Source organism: Erpetoichthys calabaricus, chromosome 2 (genome assembly GCF_900747795.2).
Source record: "Erpetoichthys calabaricus chromosome 2, fErpCal1.3, whole genome shotgun sequence".
NCBI lineage: Eukaryota > Metazoa > Chordata > Cladistia > Polypteriformes > Polypteridae > Erpetoichthys > Erpetoichthys calabaricus.
The window spans coordinates 349,041,483-349,065,974 of NC_041395.2; the positions used below are offsets into that span (position 1 = coordinate 349,041,483).

At 45.1% G+C, this 24,492-nt stretch overlaps 1 protein-coding gene and 1 pseudogene across 1 annotated transcript in view; one reads left to right on the forward strand and one right to left on the reverse strand.

Moving 5' to 3' along the window:
• Positions 1–7,790: 7,790 nt before the first annotated feature.
• Positions 7,791–10,352, reverse strand: LOC127526664 (uncharacterized; annotated as a pseudogene).
• A 530-nt stretch (positions 10,353–10,882) lies between these two features.
• Positions 10,883–24,492, forward strand: part of LOC114647412 (cytosolic 5'-nucleotidase 1B) — a 38,362-nt gene continuing 24,752 nt past the window's right edge. The window contains exons 1-4 of the mRNA XM_051923520.1: positions 10,883–10,929; positions 16,124–16,216; positions 16,730–16,798; positions 22,800–22,967. Of these exons, the coding sequence (XP_051779480.1) occupies positions 16,754–16,798; positions 22,800–22,967 (213 nt within the window). The 5' untranslated portion in view covers positions 10,883–10,929; positions 16,124–16,216; positions 16,730–16,753. The remainder of the gene's footprint in view (positions 10,930–16,123; positions 16,217–16,729; positions 16,799–22,799; positions 22,968–24,492) is intronic.

Consider the following 24,492-nt stretch of genomic DNA (forward strand, 5'->3'; position numbering starts at 1 on the left):
CTATCTATCTATCTATCTATTATATAGTGCCTTTCACTCTATCTATCTATCTATCTATCTATCTATCTATCTATCTATCTATCTATCTATCTATCTATCTATCTATCTATCTATCTATATAGTGCCTTTCACTCTATCTATCTATCTATCTATCTATCTATCTATCTATCTATCTATCTATCTATCTATCTATCTATCTATCTAATCCTGCCTACTATACCAATTTCTTTCTATCTATCTATCTATCTATCTATCTATCTATCTATCTATCTATCTATCTATCTATCTATCTATCTATCTATCTATACAATACAATTTATTTTTGTGTAGCCTCAAATCACACAATAAATGCTGCAATGGTCTTTAACATGCCCTGCCTTTTCACAGCCCCCCAGCCTTGACTCTCTAAGAAGACAAGGAAAACTTCCATAAAAAAAGGAGAAAAAATGGAAGAAATCCCAGGAAAGGCAGTTCAAAGAGACACCCCTTTCCAGGTAGGCTGGGCTTGCAGTGCGTTTCACAAAATAGGGGTGTAAATACAAGACAATACACAGAACAGAACACAAGTCATCCTCAATACAATAGAATAGAAACACAATAGAAATATTACAAGTACGGAGCAGAATTCAACAGTAGATGACATCCCATAATAGGATTTGGATTTGTTCAGAGTCCTGGAGACCTCAGCCATCAAGCTGCCTACCCCTATTGGCCATTCCACAGCTGGGCCAGCCAATGCAATGACAGGACTCCTCTTTCCCACGATTCCTATGATCCTCCATCAGAGATGACTTTACTTTAGGCAGGCAAAACAACTTGGCGGGTGGGCCGTGGCACCAAGTGGCACATTTGAGTACCGAGAAGAGAAACAGAACAGGTGAGGGTGAGTCACAAATTCTAACTATCATGTGACTTATGTTTTAGTGCTAATGACTGACAACAGAGATGCAGTCTGTACAGTTAATCAGCAGCTCTAGTCAGGGTGTGCTAAACTGAAGTCGTGAGAATTAAAAGCTGAGACCGAAGGGGCGTCACTTATAGTAGCAGGCAGACCACTCCACAGTTTAGGGGGGGTCCTGTAACTAAAAGCTTGACCTCCCCCTATTATTTTATTCATCCTTGGTGTCCTAAGCAGACTGGCATCTTGAGATCTTAATGTGTGCTCAGGTTTGTGAGTCATGATAAGATCAGACAAGTAAGCCGGACTTCGGCCATTTAATGCTTTAGATGTTACTAGCAGGAGTACCCGCCGTTGCCCGGGAATCTATATCTGGTGAATTTCCTAAATGAAAGAAACAGAACATAGAAATAGAACAGACAGTTTTCTGATTGCCATTTTATTGTCATAGGTAATATAAGTGGTCATTCCACAGCCTTTGGATACACTATATTTTTTGTTTTGCCTTGTGGTGCGAAAATGAACAACTTGTGAGGATTGCTGACTGTAGAACATGCTACGTAGAGTTGTCCGTGTGAAAAGCATGGATTTTCCATGTTGATGTGTTTAACTTGCAGTGATTGCCCTTCAGCCTTAGTAATTGACATAGCAAAAGCCAAACAAACAGGAAATTGTAGCCGTTTGAAATCAAAGGGTAAATCATTCGGAATCAGCGGAATTCTTGGTATGAAAACATCTTCACGTCTTGCACAACGTTTCAGACGCCCTTGAAATAGACTTTTTTTTCTGGCATCGGAAGTGGACTTTCTAATTCTACATCTTTATTTTGGTGGCATAAGTGAAAAGCAGGACAATTATAATGAGGTACATGGTATGACGTACGGAATAAGCACCACAGCAAGATGAATGTACGTTATTTACAATACGTCAGAAAGTGAACAAATAGCACCAATCAGTCAGAAAGACCAAGACTGAAATCGTACTGTGAGTCAGAAAGCGAGCAAATAGAATCACAAATACGGAAAAGCAGTCACGTGCACTGGGTCGTTCACGTTTAACATCCACACGGCTGTTCCCCTTCACCTGATGAAAGCAGTCCGCTTTCTCATACTTGGACACTTCCACCATCTGTTGGCAATTTAAAGAAACATTGGTAAAGAGCGATGCACAGGGGCCAAACATGCCGCTAGATGGCGCCACCGTTAATGGCTGTTGCAACATGCGGCCATCTTGTCTATGATAAGTACAGTCACGTGTGCCAAACATTGTGTCGGTGAAAAGATGCCCTGCACTTCACCACAAACATTTTTCCCAACCAAACATACCCCATGACCTCCTCCTGGTCACAAAGGAGCCCAATCTCCAGTTTGGTGGCAATCGGACGCCCGGTGCAGATTTGTATGGCAGACAAACAAACAAACAAACACACACACATCAACTGTGCTTTATATATTAGAAAAGGAGGATTTTGAAATCTGCCCTAAACTTAACCGGGAGCGAGTGTGAGGATGTGAGGACTGGAGTTGTGAGTTCATATTTTCTTGTTCTTGTAAAAATTCTTGCAGCAGAATTTTGGATTAACTGGAGGCTTATAAAGAACAGTCTGAACATCCAGTGAACACCACATTGGAGCGGTCAGTCATACTAGAAATAAATACAGGAATTAATATCTATCTATCTATCTATCTATCTATCTATCTATCTATCTATCTATCTATCTATCTATCTATCTATCTATCTATCTATTATATAGTGCCTTTCACTCTATCTATCTATCTATCTATCTATCTATCTATCTATCTATCTATTATATAGTGCCTTTCACTCTATCTATCTATTACATAGTGCCTTTTATCTATCTATCTATGTATCTATCTTTGTATTATATAGTGCCTTTCACTCTATCTATCTATCTATTATATAGTGCCTTTTATCTATCTTATTGCACATTTCTTCAAACCTGAAATCTGTCACTCACAGTAATATTTAGACCCTTACTTCATTACTTGGTAGAAGCCCCTCTTGCAGCGATTCCAGCTTTGAGTCGTCTTTGGTTCGTCTCTAGAAGCTTTGCACCCCTGGATTTTGCCAGTATTTCCCCTTCTTGCAGGCCGATGCTCTCAAGTTCTGTCAGAGTGGATGAGAAGCCCCTGTGAACTGCCATCTTCAGATGTCTCCACACAGATTGTCCCCAAAGGCCCTCTAGCCTTGTGCTGGCTGTCTCCTTCAGGTCATTGAGGTGGGGTGCCCACTATGGAGCAGTTTGTTCCTCAAGGACCTCTTTGGATTGGGTGCTTTCATCCTTCTCTCAGCTGTGGCTGGTCTGCCTGTCCCAATATGTCCTCATGATGCTGCCACCATTGTGCTTCTCTGTAGGGATGTGTCTGGAGTTCTGCTCAAAGGATTCAGGTTTTGTCTCTTCAGACCAGAGAATATTTTTCCTCAGCCCACTAAATCTCTTTCCTCAGGAGGGGCTTCTGCCTGATTGATGGGGTGCTGCTGACATGGTCCTCCATCTAGTAGGTTGTCTCCTCTGAGCAGAGGACTTGTGAAGCTCTGTTAGAGTGATCGTCAGTTTCTTGTCCACCTCCCTGTACAAGGCCCTTTCTGTCTGGTTACTCAGTTTAGCCAGATGACCAAGTCCTGTGAGAGTCCTGCTGGCACCAAACATCTCCTTGAGGCCACTGTGCTCCTGGTTCAGTGTCCTCGCCCTGATTTGGGCCTCATCACAATTTCAACATGGAGGTCTACAGGGAGTACCTCGGACTTTGTGATTTATTTTTCCACCCTGACATGCAGTGTGAACTGTGGGACCCTCAGTACGGAGATCCACGTGTAAAGTCCATCCAGCTCAATGTGCCACAGGTGGACTCCAATCAAGTCCTAGAAACATCTCAAGGAGAATTAAAGCAATGAGGAGGCACCACAGCCGGTGGTCTGATTGCTTCTATAACCTGATGTTTCGGGTCCCGTGTTTGCGCTTTGTCCTTATGGGTTACTGAGTGTGGATTGATGGTTGTAAATGGCCCATTTATCTATTTCAGAGTAAATTCACAACACAATAAAGGGTAAGGAAAGTGAGGGGGTCTCGGTACTTTCTGAGGGCAAGAACAAGGGCTGAGACCTGTTAACCCTTCGCATAGTGCCAGCTCCATCACGCCATTGGCTGTCACAGAAAGTGTGGTGGTCAAAAGGACTCAGTGATTGAGAAAGTGGCTCGAACACAAGCTGGCAGCCCAATGAGCTAATTTCATCTCCTCCTGCTTTAAAAGGTCTCCTTCGGTCTTTCCTCAAAGCTCAGGCCTCTCTGGACTTTCTCTGGTGCTGCAGTGTCCTTTTGGTGACATGGAGACCTGACCTGGGTGACACCTCACTAGCGTCTTCCAGAACTTACTGTGAGTAGACCCTCCTTTGACTTGTGGGGGCCGGCTTAATAGAAGGAGAAGTGTCTGTGTATTATCATGCATGTGTGTCAGATGGTCACCTTCGAAGTTCTTCACGGGTAGTTGATGCCACACCAAGCCAAAAGGGGGCACTGCCTCTTCTAACTGCCTTGTCGTTTTTATGTTCTGCAGCCCAGAAAGACCACCGAAGGAGGCCAACTAACTCTACTCCTTCTTGTCTCTGGGCTATAAAATCGAGACCACCCTGAGGAAGATGTCACTTTTGACTTAAGTGACCAAGGAGGGGCAGTCCTGGAGCTCACCAAAAAGAGTCTGACAAGAAGAAGCTTTGATGACCTGCTTGTTAAAGGGGATTCCTTAATTTGTTTCCACTGTTATTAAAGTCTGCGGTGGGCTGGCACCCTGCCCGGGGTTTGTTTTCCTGCCTTACGCCAAGTGTTGGCTGGGATTGGCTCCAGCAGACCCCCGTGACCTTGTAGTTAGGATATAGTGGGTTGGATAATGGATGGATGTTATTAAATGCCCTTGCACGTTATTTGTAAATTTTGGCAAGTAATCGGGGGCAGCCAGCTTGGCACCCCAAAGTGCTGCGATTGCACCAGCCTGTTATTCCTCAGAAGATCACAACGTACATCCTGTGGCTATGTCTCTGTCATTCCAACAGATGGTGCATCACAAGCATTTGTAGTAATAAAAGGTGCTGTGTTTGTCATTCCAACAGATGGCGCATCACAAGCATTAGTCAATGCAACAGACAACGCTTAACAAACATTTGTACGTTTTGTAATCGTCTTTACCTGCGGACTCATTACAGCGCTCACAGAAGAGAAAAACAAACTGAATGTCACCGAGCTTACATTGTCCTGATTTATTCACGCTAAGCCCTTTCAACTTGCTGTTGTACTGTGTGCTTAAGCTGATCCGCATGTGTGCCTATGCTAATCAAGTCATTGGCCCTACGGCCGCAGGTTTACACAAAGCTCTGCGCGCCTGCACTCGTGTCAAAGAGCCACCTTAAAAAGAGACCCTTCAAATCTTCAAGTTTGGGCCTCTTAATATGCAGGAGGTCAGTCCGAGATACCCGACAAACAGATTAGAAATTCGCAGGAATTGACTTTGAAACTGGCGACGCCACCCGTCGAAAACCAGTAACTGAGCCAATTTCAACGGATTTGGTTTCTCTTTCCCTTTGCGTACCTTCATCCTGCGTCTCTCCGCCATGTCTCCACCTCACATGCCCAGTGCTTCCTCTGTCGATCACGGAAAGCCTGCGTCCCACACGCGGCCATTTTGAGGTGCCTCACTCGCCTCCTGTTCACCTTTTGAATGACAGCAGAGGTAGACGGGTGCCTACTGCCCACCGTGAAAATGTCACTCTGGAAAATAAAATACTCAAGTGGTGCCTCGTTAGTATTTAGTAACCCAGTGTCGCTCAGTGCAGTAACCACTCTGCTGTTGTTGGAATACACAAATACATATACAGTACAGTACACTCCTCCTTCTTCTTCTTTCAGCTGCTCCCGTTAGGGGTCACCACAACGGATCATCTGTCTCCATCTCTTCCTGTCCTCGTCATCTTGCTCTGTCACACCCGTCACCTGCATGTCCTCTCTCACCACATCCATAAACCTCCTCTTAGGCTTTCCTCTTCTCCTTTTGCCTGGCAGCTCTATCCTTAGCACCCTTCTCTCATTATACCCAGCATCTCTCCAAACCAATGCCATCTCACCTCTCTGACTCCAAACCATCCAACCTGAGCTGACCTCTAATGCCCTCATTTCTAATTCTGTCCATCCTCGTCACACCCAATGCCAATCTTAGCATCTTTAACTCCGCCACATCCAGCTCTGTCTCCTGTGCCACCGTCACCAGCCCATATAACACAGCTGGTCTCACTACCGCCCTGTAGACCTTCCCTGTCACTCTTGTTGATACCCGTCTGTCACAAATTACTCTTCTCCACCGACTCCACCCTGCCTTCACTCTCTTCTTCACCTCACACTCCCCATTACTCTGTACTGTTGATCCCAAGTATTTAAACTCATCCACCTTCACCAAATCTTCTCTCCTCATCCTCACCATTCCACTGACCTCCCTCTCATTCACACACATGTATTCTGTTATGGTGGTCCTACTGACCTTCATTCCTCTCCACCTGCAGATCACATTGTCATCAGCAAACATCACAGTCCAAGGAGACTCCTGTCTAATCTCGTCTGTCAACCTGTCCATCACCATTGGAGATAAGAAAGGGCTCAGAGCCGATCCCTGATGTAATCCCACCTCCGTCACTCCCACCGCAGACCTCACCACTATCACACTTCCCTCATACATACCCTGTACCACTCTTACGTACTTCTCTGCCACTCCTGACTTCCTCATACAATACCACAGCTCCTCTCAGTCACCCTGTCATTTGCTTTCTCAGGTCCACAAAGACACAATGCGACTCCTTCTGGCCACATATACACATATACAGTATATATAAAATGTACCACTGGTGAATGGTGTCCCCCTAAAGTATTCTGTAGTCATCCTTACCACTAAGTAACCAGTAACACACACACAGAGTAGCATTTTAATATATAGTAGAAGATAGATAGATAGATAGATGAAAGGCACTATATAATAGATAGATAGATAGATAGATAGATGAAAGGCACTATATAATAGATAGATAGATAGATAGATAGATAGATAGATAGATAGATAGATAGATAGATAGATAGATAGATAGATAGATAGTTTGTTCTGCAGTTGAGTGATACACCCTTGGATGCACTGGGATGCTGTTCAGTGATGCATTCTGGGGTCAGAGACCCTCGCCTGAGTGACCCAGCTGGGGGTGATCTGTCCCAACCCCGTAGCCTCCCTCTTCAGCCCCAGCCTCCTAGTGGTCCTCTCTGCAGTATCTGTAATGGCCATTCTGACTCTCCTCTTTGCCGAGACCCTCCCACAGCCCCCCATGCCATTTTTGGCCGTGACTCGGTGGAAGGAGCTGCCCACAAAGCCTCCTCTCACAGCTACCTGCCTCCTGCATTGTCCTAGGAGCTCCTGGTACTTTGCACGTTTCCTCTCCTGTGCTTTGTTCATGCGCCCCTCCCAGGGCACAGCGACCTCCATCATGGTCACTTCTTCAGTGGCGTTAGAGAAATTGACCATGTGTGGGCAGAGTGATGTTGCGGCGATGTGCTCTGGATACCTTAGTTGCTTGCTCAGGTCTACCCTCCTATGCCAATCGGCAGATGAGTGAAGGAGGCCCGATGCAGATCTGGGATGTGTGTGTGGTGTACTTCATCTGCCTTGATGAAGGTGATGGAAAGCATAGGTCGGTGGTGGTTGCCAGTGGTTATGGCACCAGCAACTGTCTCTGCTCTCAGCACTTGGTCGCAAGTGTTTTTGGGCATCTGCTGAGAATGTGCTCGAGAGGTCCTCTTCCCAAGCAGAGAGCTAAGATGGTGACTCGCTCTTGCCCCAGACATGGAGTTTCACAGACTCGGTGGGCCATCATACACAGCTTGAATCAGAAAGCAGATACGGTCGTTGTCTGCTTGCAGGGTGTTGTTCCACGTCACCTTTCGCTGCTCTCCCGAGTCCCACCTTGTCCATGCTCCCCGACGTTTCAGACCAACCATCCTGCTTGCTCTTTTTTTCTCCACGCCTGCTCGAATTTCAGCCTGGAGAAGATGGCGTCTCTCATTGTCCAGAGAACTTGAATCTTGTGGAAGTAGCCAGGACCAGCTTGGCCTTTGGCCACATTGCCCACCAGCTCCCTCTGCCTCAGCCAGGATTCTGCCGCCTGTGATGCCTCAGCTGCCTTCCACTTCCTCCCAGTTCTCACTTCAATACCAGCTGCGGTTACTTTGGGGTCTTTCGGGTACCTATGTAGGAGTGGCCTCTGTTGTGCGTGACACCATAAACTCCTCTTTCAGGCCAGTAATGGGTGGCTGCGAGGTGTTACTGCAGCTATAAAGTGGCCCACTGCTATTCTGTGGGGAGACAAAGCCCCCTGCGCAAGTAGCTGCTGGTCCTCTTCTCCATGAGCTCGACTGTTGTCAACGGGACCTCATATACTTTGTAGCAGCAGCCACAGGTTCCTGGGCAGGATGGCATGTTGGTGGACCCAGGCCCCAAATCTTCCTGGTAGACCCGATTTGTCCACCTTCATAAGCCACTTTTCCAGGTCCTTGGTGGTCATTTTGATGGAAACGGATTCCTTGAGGCTGGTATCAAATACAGTACTTTCCCCAGACTCTTTACCAGCTGCTTAGAGATGGATGGTATGATGTCGCTAGAGAGTGCATAGCAGAAGTTATCCACCCCCTGACCCTTTTCAAACACCAGTGACTTAGACTTGCTTGGTCTGAAGCTCATCCTTACCCATTTGATAAGCTTCTCTAGGCCTTGAAGGATCCAGCTTGCTCCAGGGCCGGATGTTGTGGTGATAGTAAGATCATCCATGAAAGGCCTAATTGCTATTTGCCACACACCTGATTTTATCAAGCAGCCTCTGCATTCCACCTCTGCGGATTTGACAACCCTGTTCATGGCTCGGAGAAACGGGGTAACCGAAATGGTACATCCTGGTATTTATCTCCTTCTCCAGTCTATGCCAATCTGATGTCATGGATCTGGAAGTGAACCTTAGTCTGAAATTAGTATAATAATGCAGGACAAGGTCTCTGACGTTGTTGGGCACATGATGTCTTTGCAAGACAAGATAGATAGATAGATAGATAGATAGATAGATAGATAGATAGATAGATACTTTATTAATCCCAATGGGAAATTTACAAAATGCAATGGCAATATGGACCCATAGGCAGTGGTCAGGTCCAACCACAACACAGCCAGGTCTCCCCTTCCTCTATGAGGTTCACTGATGAGCTGGGAGACAACCCCAGTGTGTTCTTGGCAGTCTGGTACTCCTGGAACCCTAATTTCTGTATAGATATATCACTGTAGTCATTTCAAAGGAGAAACTCTATTAGGCACCAGGATGAGATGCTAAAGAAGATTTTGTCTTCTACGCTGAGCAGTGAGATGACATGGAACTGCTCAATGCTCTCGGAGTTCTTTTCCTTGGGGATCCATCCTCCCTCTGCACTCCTCCAGTGATTGGCCACTCTTCCTCTTCCTGAGATGTTCCAGTCATCTCACGTGTGGCACACTGCTGGGCCCAGGAGCTGAGGCTTATCTCGCTCCCTTTCACTACCTCCTGGACCTTTTTTAGACTGGGCACTCTTAGGTCAAAGTCTACCTTAGGGGTGGTGGGTTAATGAGAGCCTTCTGGGGTTCAATCATCTATTCTCTCAAAGGATCACTTAAGGTGTTTTTGAGGAAGTTGTTGTCACCCTCCAGGGAGCATAAGAGGTGTCCACTGAGCTTATCCTCTAGGAGATGTTTTATGAAGTGGTAGGGATTGGATAGGAAGGCAGGTCGTTTCCTGGCTTTCTCCCTTCTCTGTCTCCTGTGCCACTCTGCCCTTTGTACCGTTACCAGTTCCTTCTGTAGGATGTTCTTGAATTCTCCGAGTGGATGCTTTTCCTCCTCCCTTGCACATTTACCGTATATTGTTTCCTTAGTGTCTAAAGCTCCTGCCGCAGTTGTTTAATCTGGATGGCTCGTCGGTTCTTGGTGTAAGGTGCCCTTCATTGTTCCGTCTCTACACAGCCAATCCGCTCTCCAGCTTACTTAGTAACTACAGATATCATGCCGTGCAGTTGGCGGTCTGCATTACACGGTCAGTATGATGCTGCAAACGTCCTCCTCAAGTTATCGCCATTCACTTCGTTTGTTAGCTGGAGGCCATCTGATCTTCTTTCTCTTTGATGCTATGTAGAGAGTGGGGAGTTGAAGGTCCAGCAGGCTCTGGCCTCTGCGGGGTGATACCTGGCCAGGCTTCTCCTGCGTCTCATCAAGACTAACTTCTGTGCAATGCTTTTCATCCTGGCTTTGTGGATTTTGAGGCCTCTCTCGTTATCACATAGCTTCCCACAGATGCACCTGATGGTGTTGATCATTGCCGACTGTTCGTCTGCCAGTTTCATTGCTATTGTGTTTTTCCTATTGGGAATCTCATCCCATATGTCCGGATCCCCTGGGGCTATTATCTTGCGAGAAGGATATGAGAGATGTTAAAATGCATTGCGGGTATCCTTAAATTGACAAAGAAATTATTTTGAGATTTCCTGAAACGGTTTGTAGATGTCGGAAAAGCTGCACTGCGTTTTAAGATCTCCCGAACTACGGCCTGCCATACGCCACGCGAAACTGGCAGAAAAACAAAAGAGCGAGAACGAGCAAACTCCGCCGCCTTCTGTTAAGTCCACAGCTTTGCATTTAGCAAGCGCGAGGCCTCGGCGGGACCTGGTCACGTGATAAGGGTCTGCTTGGTTCCACGGGATTTGTAGTTTTTAGCGCAGGCCATTCTCTCTGCAGCCAACGCGCTCGAGGATTTAGAAGACTACAAATCCCATGATGCCACGTTTTGTGGGTAAATGTTAACTTCCTGAAAGTATTACTACTTCTACTACTAAGTGGCTCCGATCAACAGAAAAAAAGGGAAAGTAAAGTGGCATCAGCCAATGTGAACGTCGTGGACGAGAGGAGATTTTCTTGTATCAAGTAGGTCTCTTTCTTTCTCGACAGTCCGCTAGGTTTGGTGTCGGCTGACATCAGCTGAACGTGTGGACGAGTAACACACACGTGACGTGCTCTCCTTTTGTTTGTACTGGTAGCGTTCGTGCTGCAGGCGCTGTGGGATTCGGAGGTGTCCTTACGGCTCGGGGTGACACAAGCCACTCTAAGGGGTCGTGGATGTTCAGCGTCACTTGACACTCCGCTTCTACGTGCAGCTCGGCACGCCTAAGGAGATAACGGGGCTTGGTGAATTACGACGAACGTTCAAACATCACCGTTGGACCATTATCGCGATTGTAATGACCCGAAGGTTTCGTCCCAGTATATACAGCATGACCGAGCCGGTAGAACACACCGCATAGTTACGTAGCGCCGCGTGTCCAGATCAGATGGCCCATCTAGAAGATAAAGAAAGGCACCGGTTAAATCTGAAGAAAGGAGAAAGGAAGGTGTCAGCAGGTAACTGAGAACAAAGAACCGTCGGACACATTTAACAGAACTAAATAGTCGTAAAGTGAATAGAATATTCTCTAAAATGTAGTAAACTCGGCAGCCTGGAGCCATTGTGCGATGCCTGATGGCCTTAGTTAGACTGTCCGGTGGAGCTGCGGTCTTGGGACCCCAAGGCGGATTCGTGGGTGAGCAAAATGTCCTCCGCACTTAAGGTTAACCTTAAAGCGCCTTTTCTGATGGACCAGTATGAAAACTGGTAGACTTTTACAAACGCAATACATCAGCAAATGAACCTTTATTTTATATAGCGCCTCTCAAGTGCATTACATGTGTTGGTGAACTGAGGGTGGCACTGGCAAGCCTCGGGTTAAGTGTCATTTATTAAGGGTGTGAAGTCATTTGTGATTGAGTGAAGGATTTAGTCTTGGGTGAGATGCAAGGTGAGATCATTTTGGGTTCTTGAGCCTCCTAGTGGTCAATGGCTGTGTTTTCCCTACACACTTATCTACTGTCTCATCAAATATACTTCTGGGGGATTTCAATGTACATATGGATAATATCAGTGTCCCTCTTACTAGAGACTTGACATTCTGCCTTGAGAGTTTTGGATTCCAGCAGCACACTGATGTTCCCACTCATTCCTAAGGACATGTCCTAGACTTGATTTGCTGTTCTGGAGTTACCCCGCTTGATTGGACTGTGGATGAACTCTCCATAACTGATCACTTTCTTATTTCATTCATTCAATGTTAAACTTGCACTTTCCAACACTAAGCTTTCCTGTCTCATGTCTTTCCGTAATATTAAGAATATTAACTTAAACTCTGTTTCTTCTAGTATTGATTCCCTTATGGACATTCATAATTTATCCACTCCTGAAGAACTGGTCTCGCACTATAACACTGGACTTAATGGTATTCTTAACTCTGTCGCTCCATTTAAAAACTCAATCTGTTTCTTTCTCCTTTTCTGCTCCCTGGTTCACACCTGAACTACAGCTTTTGAAAGCCAAAGGCCGGCAACTTGAACGGTTATATAAAAAAAACTGGAACCTTTGTTCACAAAGAGATAGACAAAAACCATAGACTTTATTACAAGGACTGTATTGCCCAAACTAAATCTAACTATTATACTCACATTATTTCTTCCAATGAAGGAAACACCAAGTCATTGTTTTCACTACTTAATAATATCACACAGCCCCCAGATTCTTTACCTTCTCATCTTTACTCAACTGAATTTTGCAATTCCCTTATGTCGCTTTTTAATGAAAAAATTCAGGAGATTCCTCATTCTCTTTGTTCAGATTCCTCCAGTACTGCATTTGAATTACTGTAATACTGTAATTATATTGTAATTACTGTACTTATACTTAAAAACTGTAATTATATTGTAATTACTTATTATTTGAATTACCGTAATACTGTACTTACTGTACTTATATACTGTAATTATACTGTAATTACTTATTATTTGAATTACTGTAATACTGTAATTTCACCCACCGACTCCCTCATTTTCCTCTTTTCAGCTTCCTACTTTCTCAGAAATCTCAGATCTCGTCTGTAAGTCTAAGCCACCCACCTCAGCTGGACCCCCCCACTCCGTACTGTTCTGGTCACAGCCTGCCTCCCCTCTCTGGTCCCCCTTATCTCTGCTATAATCCACTCTTCTCTCACTACTGGTGCTGTTCCTTCATCTTTTAAAACTGCTGTAGTAACCCCAATACTGAAACAACCTGCTGCCGATCCGACTCATTTCAGTAATTTCCGTCCTATTTCTAATCTACCCTTCATTTCCAAAATTCTTGAAAAAATATCGAGCATTGAAGTTCATTATCATTTATCTCCAAATAATCTGTATGAACAGTTCCAGTCTGGTTTTCATCCCCTCCACAGTACAGAAATGGCACTTATAAAAATGACTAATGACATCCTGATGGCAGCTGATTCTGCTTTAATCCTTATTCTCATCCTCCTCGATCTGAGCGCAGCCTTTGACACTATCTGTCACATGATTCTTCTCAACAGATCATCTTCGATTGGCATTACCCACACTCCACTAGACTGGTTCAGATCCCACCTCTCAGCCCGCACTCAGTTTGTTCAGCTTAAAACTTTCACATCCCAGCCCACCGCTGTTACTTCAGGTGGGCTCTGTCCTGGGCCCCTCCTTCCCCTTGGTAATATCTTTTGTAAATCTGACATTAGCTTCCACTGTTATGCTGATGACCCCCAGCTCTGTCTTACTAGCAATCCTACTGCTTCCTTTCCTCCCTCTTCACTTATTGATAGATAGACTTTATTAATCCCAAGGGGAAATTCACATACTCCAGCAGCAGCATACTGATGAAGAACAATATTAAATTAAAGAGTGATAACAATGCAGGTATACACTTTGTATAATTTTAACATTTACCCCCCAAAGGTGGAATTGAAGAGTCACATAGTGTGGGTGAGGAACGATCTCCTCAGTCTGTCAGTGAAGCCGCTCCTCTGTCTGGATGGCATATGATGATATAGCAGAACTCAAATCCTGGTTTTCTTCAAATTTTCTTAAATTAAATAACAAGTAACAAGCTGAGGTTCTCCTCATTGGTACAAAACCAACATTATATTAAACTGATCCTCTCATTTGTTATTGATAATTCCTCTGTCTCCCCTTCCCCACAGGTGTCATCCTTGACAGGACTTTATCCTTTCAGTCCCACATCAATAACATCTCCCGGACTCCATATTTCCACTTGCGTAACGTTAATCGTATTCTCCGCTCCCTCACTCCCCACACCACTGCTATCCTTGTTCATAGCCTTCTCACTTCTTGTCTCCATTATTGCAATTCCCTTTTCTTTGGTGTTTCTCGCAAATCTCTTTATAAGCTTCAACGGGTCCAGAACTCAGCTGCCCGCCCCCATCATTACTAGACCCCCCTCTGTTCACCATGTCACTCCCGTCTTGTTGCAGCTTCATTGGTTTCCAGTTCAGTTCCACATTCAATTCAAAATTCTTCTGTTAACATTTAAGGCTGTCCACACCCTCACCCCTCCATATCTGTCTGACCTCCTCCATGTTGCCATTCCCTTTCGTCCTCCTCCTCCATCCACTTGACTGTCCCCTTCGTCTGTCTTACCACCATGGGGAGCACAGCATTCAGTTGCTCTAGAACTCATTACCTTCTGAGCTTAGACATATTGAATCATTTTCACTTTTCAAATCAATCCATCCATCCATCCATCCATTGTCTCCCGCTTATCCGAGGTCGGGTCGCGGGGGCAGCAGCTTGAGCAGAGATGCCCAGACTTCCCTCTCCCCAGCCACTTCTTCTAGCTCTTCTGGGAGAATCCCAAGGCGTTCCCAGGCCAGCCGGGAGACATAGTCCCTCCAACGTGTCCTGGGTCTTCCCCGGGGACTCCTCCCGGTTAGACGTGCCCAGAACATCTTGACGGCATCCTTCACCGCCGGTGTCCACCAACGGGTTCGGGGATTGCCGCCACGACAGGCACCGACCACCTTACGGCCACAGCTCTGGTCAGCTGCCTCAACAATAGAGGCACGGAACATGGCCCATTCGGACTCAATGTCCCCCACCTCCCTCGGGATGTGGTCGAAGTTCTGCCGGAGGTGGGAGTTGAAGCTGCTTCTGACAGGGGGCTCTGCTAGACGTTCCCAGCAGACCCTCACAACACGTTTGGGCCTACCACGCCTGACCAGCATCCTCCCCCACAATCGAAGCCAACTCACCACCAGGTGGTGATCAGTTGACAGCTCAGCCCTTCTCTTCACCCGAGTGTCCAAGACATGTGGCCGCAGGTCCGACGACACGACCACAAAGTCGATCATCGAACTGAGGCCTAGGGTGTCCTGGTGCCAAGTGCACATATGAACACCCCTATGCTTGAACATGGTGTTCGTTATGGACAATCAGTGACGAGCACAGAAGTCCAATAACAAAACACCACTCGGGTTCAGATCGGGGGGGCCATTCCTCCCAATCACGCCCTTCCAGGTCTCACTGTCATTGGCCACGTGAGCATTGAAGTCTCCCAGCAGAACGAGGGAGTCCCCAGAAGGTATGCCCTCTAGCACCCCCTCTAGGGACTCCAAAAAGGGTGGGTACTCTGAACTGCTGTTCAGTACATACGCACAAACAACAGTTAGGACCCGAAGGCGGAGGGAGGCTACCCTCTCGTCTACTGGGGTAAACCCCAATGAACAGGCTCCAAGTCGGGGGGCAATAAGTATGCCCACACCCGCTCGGTGCCACTCACCTGGGGCAACTCCAAGAGTGGTAGAGAGTCCAGCCCCTCTCTAGGAGACCGCGCTGTGCATTGAGGTGAGCCCGACTATATCTAGCCGGAACCTCTCGACCTCACGCACTAGCTCAGGCTCCTTCCCCTTCAGAGAGGTGACATTCCACGTCCCAAGAGCCAGCTTCTGTAGCCGAGGATTGGACCGCCAAGGTCCCCGCCTTAGGCCACCACCCAACTCACACTGCACCCGACCTCCTTGGCCCCTTCCATAGGTGGTGAGCCCATGGGAAGGGGGACCCACGTTGCCTCTTCGGGCTGTGCCCAGCCACCAGGCATTCGCCATCGAGCCCCACCTCCAGGCCTGGCTGCAGAGGGGGGCCCCGGTGACCCGCGTCCGGGCAAGGGAAAACAGCGTCCAAAGTTTTCATTCATCATAGAAGGTTCGTATAACCGCTCTTTGTCTCATCCCTCACCTAGGACCAGTTTGCCTTGGGTGACCCTACCAGGGGCATAAAGCCCCGGACAACAGAACTCCTAGGATCATTGGGACACGCAAACCCCTCCACCACGGTAAGGTGGCAGTTCGAGGAGGGGCACTTTTCAAATCTAAACTTAAAACTCATTTGTTTATGTCTGCTTTTTCTCTTTGATTACAATTGCTGTCTGATTTTAATTTTTGTATTTTACTTTTTTTGTAATCTGTGTTTTATCTAGAGTGTTTAGAAAGGTGCCTACAATTAAATAAAATGTATTATTATTATTATTATAAATAAAGTTAAATGAAGCCAGAGAAAGGCAGAGGCTAACTCAGGACTTTTTAAAGCTGAGTCCCCCCTAAATGTTGTATCATCTGGTCAGGACAAAGCCCCCCCAGGACGATGCTAGAGTCTTTGTTAATGTTAATAGTCGTCAGACTCCATGCTTTTATATAAGAGTAGACCCTTTCATCAAGGTAAGGGCTTAACTACAGCAGACTACTGGCACACGTGTGCTCAAATGTCGCGCGGTCTGGTGATTGGCATGTCCAGAGTTGGCACAGGTCATTCATTTCATTTTCATCTTTTTTTTCCTTCTTTGGGAAAGGTAAGAACAAGGAAGAAAGACACCATGGAGCCGGATGGGCACATCGTCCTGAACACGGACGTGAAGCAGGTGAGCTGGGCTGCCCCTGACGTTGAGCACAATGACACTCTGATGACCCGACAACTTTCTTCAGCCTGCTAAGTCCAACGCCGGGTCACAGTGCCAGTTTCTGTTCTGATTTCTCAACCCATTAACGTTATGGCAAAGGTCTGAGGTGAGCTGACGGCTTTTTCAGTGTCCTGTCACAGGGCTTGAAGTTGTGTGAGACTGCGGGAGTCCCACCTGGTTTAACAAAATAAAACAGGAATATCTGGCTAAGCTTTCAAGGCAAAAAAAAAAAAAGGTGACTTTTATCCCATTGTGGAATTAGATCGGACATAAGAGTACACCATTTGTGCAAAATTTTTATAGTTTGAAAAGTGTTTTGGTACTAAAGCAGCAGTTTGTGTCAATGAAAATATTATGAATGATCTTAGTATTTAGAACATGACAGGTGAACACAAGGGGGCGCCACTGAGCTCCGACACAATGCTACCTCACAGAATTCTGGGTTCAAATAAAATATTTTTTTTATTTTTCACCAACACTTATTACACAGCAATGCCAGCAAAACCACTCCAGACATGTAAACTTCTTCCTCCTCCTCCTCCCGGCCTTGCCTCATTGATGTTAGGCAGCAGGCTTCTCTTCAAACAAAACATGGGACTGCTTGTGGTGTCCCTGCATTGCCCTGACAGGGCAGCACTTCTGGACTCCAATTCCCATGTAACCCTGTGGGTGTCCTGACTGGGATCAGCCTTGAGGAACACTGCCACCTTCTGTTTGGGGGTATGAACTGTTCCTTTAATCCACTTTGGGCCAGTCCATCCATTATAGGGCCTTCCAGCCAGGTTGTGTCTGCATTCCAGCACTCCTTCCATTAAGGCATCCAGTACGGGCAAAAGATTATCCTCCATCCCGGCCAGGACGCCTGTCCTTCCTCTAAGGTAGTTACACATAATAATATTTAATTCTTTCTTTTTTTTTATACTTTAATCCAAAGTGACCAACAAAAGAGGTCAACAGAATGGAATAAATGTCAGACTGGGGACAGTTCAGGAACAAGTGTGACAGGACAAGGGGACAAAATTCATCACCACATGTGAAAAGCTCAAAACAAAATACATTTGATTAACAATTTATAGATTACAAAACCTAACAGCTAATGTCAGTAGGACATGGGGGTCTTCAAACCCATAATAGGGAGCTGGAGGTGGGCAGCTCATATTACTGTCTTTGAGCCACACATGAAACATGTGAACTTCCCCTTGAGATTAATAAAGTGTAATTAATTAATTTAAGGTAGTTAGTTAGTTTGTCCTGTCTATCTATTTATTATATAGTGCCTTCTATCTATCTATCTATCTATCTATCTATCTATCTATCTATCTATCTATCTATCTATCTATCTATCTATCTATCTATCTATCTATCTATCTATCTATCTATCTATCTATCTATCTATCTATCTATCTATCTAAACGAGTCGCGATTGAGATTTGATACCACGGGGGGCTGAGTGGTCAAGAAGAAGCAGAGGACCTCACGGGTGTCTCTGTATATGTTGGTGAAGGCCCAGCAGATTTGAGTGTTGGTTTTAAGTAGTGTTTAGTTTTCAGTTGCTAGTCAGAAAATGACAGTGAATAAGTGTAGTATGTGCACAAGGTGAGTGAGATAAATCAGGTGGTCCGTCATGCTCATGTTCTTCTCTGAAATCCCCCTTAACGCTGGTGCTTCCTCGTCAGAGTGGATGTTGGATTACACGACAAGAATTCACTGCATAATGCAGCAGAGAGGAGCACCTAGGAGGTCAGTCACGAAACGCCCATCGCATTGCATTGTGGTTAGGGTGATGGAAGGGTTTACTGACCCAAAGGACTGACGTCGTGGGCATCACCTCACCTCCGTCGTAGCTACTGCCAGTTACCCATCTCCCATAATGACTTTCCAGCACACTTTCACATTTCCAAAATATTGTGAGCTTGATGGCCTGAGGTGTGCTGTGTTGTCTGACCGTGTCGGTCCTTTATGAAGGCATTACAGGTCAGGCGAGTTCAGCCGCAGTGTCTGCCCCTTCCTGTTCTCCTCTTTATTTCCATTCGATGAGACATCAGACAGACGAGGTCCAAAATTCCTGCGTTTCTTATTTTTCATCGCCTCATTCTATGTCTTTTACTTCCAGGTGAGGGCTAATTGGCTGTCAACACACACACACACACACACACACACACACACACACCGGCCTCCCAATGACTTCTGGATGAGCTGCCGACTGGTCAGATGGAGTTGCTGAGGAGTCAGACTACATGATGGAGTTTATACATACAGTGGTGTGAAAAACTATTTGCCCCCTTCCTGATTTCTTATTGTTTTGCATGTTTGTCACACAAAATGTTTCTGATCATCAAACACATTTAACCATTAGTCAAATATAACACAAGTAAACACAAAATGCAGTTTGTAAATGGTGGTTTTTATTATTTAGGGAGAAAAAAATCCAAACCTACATGGCCCTGTGTGAAAAAGTAATTGCCCCCTGAACCTAATAACTGGTTGGGCCACCCTTAGCAGCAATAACTGCATTCAAGCGTTTGCGATAACTTGCAATGAGTCTTTTACAGCGCTCTGGAGGAATTTTGGCCCACTCATCTTTGCAAAATTGTTGTAATTCAGCTTTATTTGAGGGTTTTCTAGCATGAACCGCCTTTTTAAGGTCATGCCATAGCATCTCAATTGGATTCAGGTCAGGACTTTGACTAGGCCGCTCCAAAGTCTTCATTTTGTTTTTCTTCAGCTATTCAGAGGTGGATTTGCTGGTGTGTTTTGGGTCATTGTCCTGTTGCAGCACCCAAGATCGCTTCAGCTTGAGTTGACGAACAGATGGCCGGACATTCTCCTTCAGGATTTTTTGGTAGACAGTAGAATTCATGGTTCCATCTATCACAGCAAGCCTTCCAGGTCCTGAAGCAGCAAAACAACCCCAGACCATCACACTACCACCACCATATTTTACTGTTGGTATGATGTTCTTTTTCTGAAATGCTGTGTTCCTTTTACGCCAGATGTAACGGGACATTTGCCTTCCAAAAAGTTCAACTTTTGACTCATCAGTCCACAAGGTATTTTCCCAAAAGTCTTGGCAATCATTGAGATGTTTCTTAGCAAAATTGAGACGAGCCCTAATGTTCTTTTTGCTTAACAGTGGTTTGCGTCTTGGAAATCTGCCATGCAGGCCGTTTTTGCCCAGTCTCTTTCTTATGGTGGAGTCGTGAACACTGACCTTAATTGAGGCAAGTGAGGCCAGCAGTTCTTTAGACGTTGTCCTGGGGTCTTTTGTGACCTCTCGGATGAGTCGTCTCTGCGCTCTTGGGGTAATTTTGGTCGGCCGGCCACTCCTGGGAAGGTTCACCACTGTTCCATGTTTTTGCCATTTGTGGATAATGGCTCTCACTGTGGTTCACTGGAGTCCCAAAGCTTTAGAAATGGCTTTATAACCTTTACCAGACTGATAGATCTCAATTACTTCTGTTCTCATTTGTTCCTGAATTTCTTTGGATCTTGGCATGATGTCTAGCTTTTGAGGTGCTTTTGGTCTACTTCTCTGTGTCAGGCAGCTCCTATTTAAGTGATTTCTTGATTGAAACAGGTGTGGCAGTAATCAGGCCTGGGGGTGGCTACAGAAATTGAACTTAGGTGTGATACACCACAGTTAGGTTATTTTTTAACAAGGGGGCAATTACTTTTTCATACAGGGCCATGTAGGTTTGGATTTTTTTTCTCCCTAAATAATAAAAACCATCATTTAAAAACTGCATTTTGTGTTTACTTGTGTTATATTTGACTAATGGTTAAATGTGTTTGATGATCAGAAACATTTTGTGTGACAAACATGCAAAAGAATAAGAAATCAGGAAGGGGGCAAATAGTTTTTCACACCACTGTACAGTTAGGTCCATCAATATTTGGACAGAGACAACTTTTTTCTAATTTTGCTTCTGCACATCACCACAATGAATTTGAAATGAAACAACTCCGATGCAGTTGAAGTGCAGACTTTCAGCTTTAATTCAGTGGGGTGAACAAAACGATTGCATAAAAATGTGAGGCAACTAAAGCATTTTGTGACCACAATCCCTTCATTTCAGGGGCTCAAAAGTAATTGGACAAATTCAATAACTGGAAATCAAATGTTCATTTCTAATACTTGGTGGAAAACCCTTTGCTGGCAATGACAGCCTGAAGTCTTGAACTCCTGGACATCACCAGATGTTGGGTTTCCTCCTTTTGAATGCTCTGCCAGGCCTTTACTTTCAGTTGCTGTTTGTTTGTGGGCCTTTCTGTCTGAAGTTTAGTCTTCAACAAGTGAAATGTCTGCTCAGTTGGGATAAGATCAGGTGACTGACTTGGCCATTCTAGAATTGTCCACTTCTTCGCTTTAATAAACTCCTGGGTTTCTTTGGCTGTATGTTTTGGGTTATTGTCCATCTGTATCATGAATCAATTTGACTGCTGTATTTAGCTGGATTTGAGCAGACAGTATGTCTCTGAACACCTCAGAATTCTGTCCTGTGTCACCTCATCAATAAACACGAGTGTCCCAGTGCCACTGGCAGCCATCACACTGCCTCCCTCCACCGTGTTTTACAGATGATGTGCTATGCTTTAGATAATGAGCTGTTCCACACCTTCTCCATCCTTTTTTCTTGCCATCATTCTGGTAGAGGTTGATCTTGGTTTCATCTGTCCAAGGAATGTTTCTCCAGAACTGTGCTGGCTTTTTTAGATGTTCTTTAGCAAAGTCCAATCTAGCCTTTCTATTCTTGAGGCTTATGAGTGGCTTGTACCTTGCAGTGCACCCTCTGGATTTACTTTCATGCAGTCTTCTCTTTATGGTAGACTTGGATATCGATACGCCCGCCTACCCCCTGGAGAGTGTTGTTCACTTGGTTGGCTGTTGTGAAGGGGTTTCTCTTCACCTTGGAAATGATTCTGCAATCATCCACCACTGTTGTCTTCCGTGGACGTCCAGGTCTTTTTGCGTTGCTGAGTTCACCAGTGCTTGCTTTCTTTCTCAGGATGGACCAAACTGTAGATTTTGCCACTCGTAATATTGTAGTAATTTCTCAGATGGGTTTTTTCTGTTTTCGCAGCTTAAGGATGGCTTCTGTCACCTGCATGGAGAGCTCCTTTGACTGCATGTTGTCTGTTCACAGCAAAATCTTCCACATGCAAGCACCACACCTCAAATCAACTCCAGGCCTTTTATCTGCTTAATTGATAAGGACATAACGATGGACTTGTCCACACCTGCCCATGAAATAGCCTTTGAGTCAATTGTCCAATTACTTTTGAGCCCCTGAAATGAAGAAGGGATTGTGTTCAAAAAATGCTTTAGTTGCCTCACATTTTTATGTAATCGTTATGTTCACCCCACTGAATTAAAGCTGAAAGTCTGCACTTCAACTGCATCGGAGTTGTTTCATTTCAAATTCATTGTGGTAATGTACAGAACCAAAATTAGAAAAACGTTGTCTCTGTCCAAATATTTAGGGACCTAACTATCTATCTATCTATCTATTATATAGTGCCTTTCACATCTGTCTGTGTCTCCATAACTCAACTTAGAATTGTGTCTTGTTTGGGAGGGAAACCCATAAAATGAGGAAGCTTACGCCGTCTTCAGATTTAACTGGCACTCACACGACCGCCTTTACATTTGGGGTTAACGTTTGTGTTATGTGAGGCTCCCCGTCTTTGACGTCCGTTCTTCTGCTGTTTGACTTGCCTGCCCAGTTTCTGTTGAATCTTCACTTTCTCCCCATAGCTTTGTGGTTTTTAATTGTCCCCCAGAGGTGTGTTTTAGGTGAACTGGTGATTCTGCCTTGACGCCCTGTGAAGTGGGGCTGGTGGGTGCATCTTGTCCTGGTGGGTTCCTGCCTTCTGCCCACCCTGTGACAGTGGGCTGGTGTGAGAGTGTCGTTTCATGTGTGGTCTCAGTTGGTTTCACCCCCTCGTGTTCTTTCAATTTCAGAAAGATGGAAACCGCGCCCTTGTGATTGCCATCTCGGACCAGGCAGCCTTTGACTTGGGGACGGACCACAAGATTGTTTCAGAGGACGGCGGTCAGGAGATTGAAAATCGCCAGGTGCTCAATGAGAACGAGCTGCTGAAGGAGGGCCGAGCTTTTTCTTTTATGAAGGTATTTTACTTTTTGGATATTATAAGTGACACCGCTGCTTTGTCTCGGCCCCCATGTCGTTAAATTCACTTTTATCCTTGGAGGTGCGGCCCAGGGCTGGGTCCTTCCTGGGCACCCCCCTCTAGGCTAAGAGGTGACAAATCCACAGGCCGCAAAGTGTCCCACCACAGTTCCAGAGCTCTGATTGGACTTCTTGTAATTGTCCTGTGGTTCACATCGTTAAGTGAAACCAATGGGTTGACATATAACCCTCCCAAAAACCTACAGCAGATACCAGACAAGTGCAAGAATCAAGGCTAAAGTAATATTTTAAAATTTTATGCTATTTGTTACAGTCCAAAGCGGAACACAACAATGAGATTAAATAAAAGTAAAAGAAAATATAATAAGCTAACTTATTGGCTGCTTAGCATAAGGCCTCTGTAATCAATAGAGTGTTGTGAACGGAGCAATACCAGAATGGCATAAAGGATCTGAAGGCTGCACAATTAGCAAAGCCCATGGCAGTCCTTCAAACAGGCCTCACCCCAGGTAGCCCCACACTCAAAAGACAGGCTTTCCTGCCTGCAGAGGCCCACTGGATGGGGGGGGTGTAAAAACCCTCTGGCCAAATTTGGTATTTCCATATACTGTGTGTATATCTCATTCAGAAAAATGAAATAAGTAAAGCAAGGCAGAGACAAATGAGCAAAAATTTATTTTTTAAGGAAAAAACAAAGCGAACAAAACCAGATATCACAAAATTGGAATCAATACCTTCCATGATAGCAGGGGTCTAAGTAATAATAATAACAATAATAATATATTTCATTTATATAGCACCTTTTCCTTTGCTCAGGGTAAAGGTATGACAATCGTAAACAGGAATCGACAGCCGCAGAAAGCACAAAGCCAAAGCTGTTGCTCCCTCGTCAATCTTGGCTTAAAGGCTGCGGCCTAATTAGGTGGTCCGACCTCCTTAGGCTGCATATACAGGAGTGTTTTGTCTTGGTACAGTAATATATATTGCTCTACTTTCCCCTATTGTATTATTAATATGTAGCCTTAGAATGCCTAATCTCACAGACTTGCCACTGTTTATAAGGTATTATTGTATATAACTTATCCCCACCTTCCCTTCTATATCTATAACCTCAGGCAATTAGATGTAGTAAAAAGACAAGCAGAAGTTAAGTTACAGTTTAAACAAAGTATTAGTATTATTGATAATATTCATAAATAATAACAAAATGCAAAGTACATTTGAATATTGGCAACCATACAACCTGATTAAATGGTGATATGTAGTTCAGGCGGCACACAGACTTGTAGTTACTTAAATGTCTCTAGTTAAGGCATCATTGGTGCTCAGCTTTCAGCCACATGTCTGTTCAAAATGGCTGCTGAGCTGTGCTCTTCATTGTGTTCTATTCATCACAGGTTAGCAAGAGAGATGCTTCTTCATCATATGTTGGTTGGTAAGAGAGAGATACTGAGGTTAAACACATACATTTATAGATGTTCTGTCCAACCCCTACAGCCAATA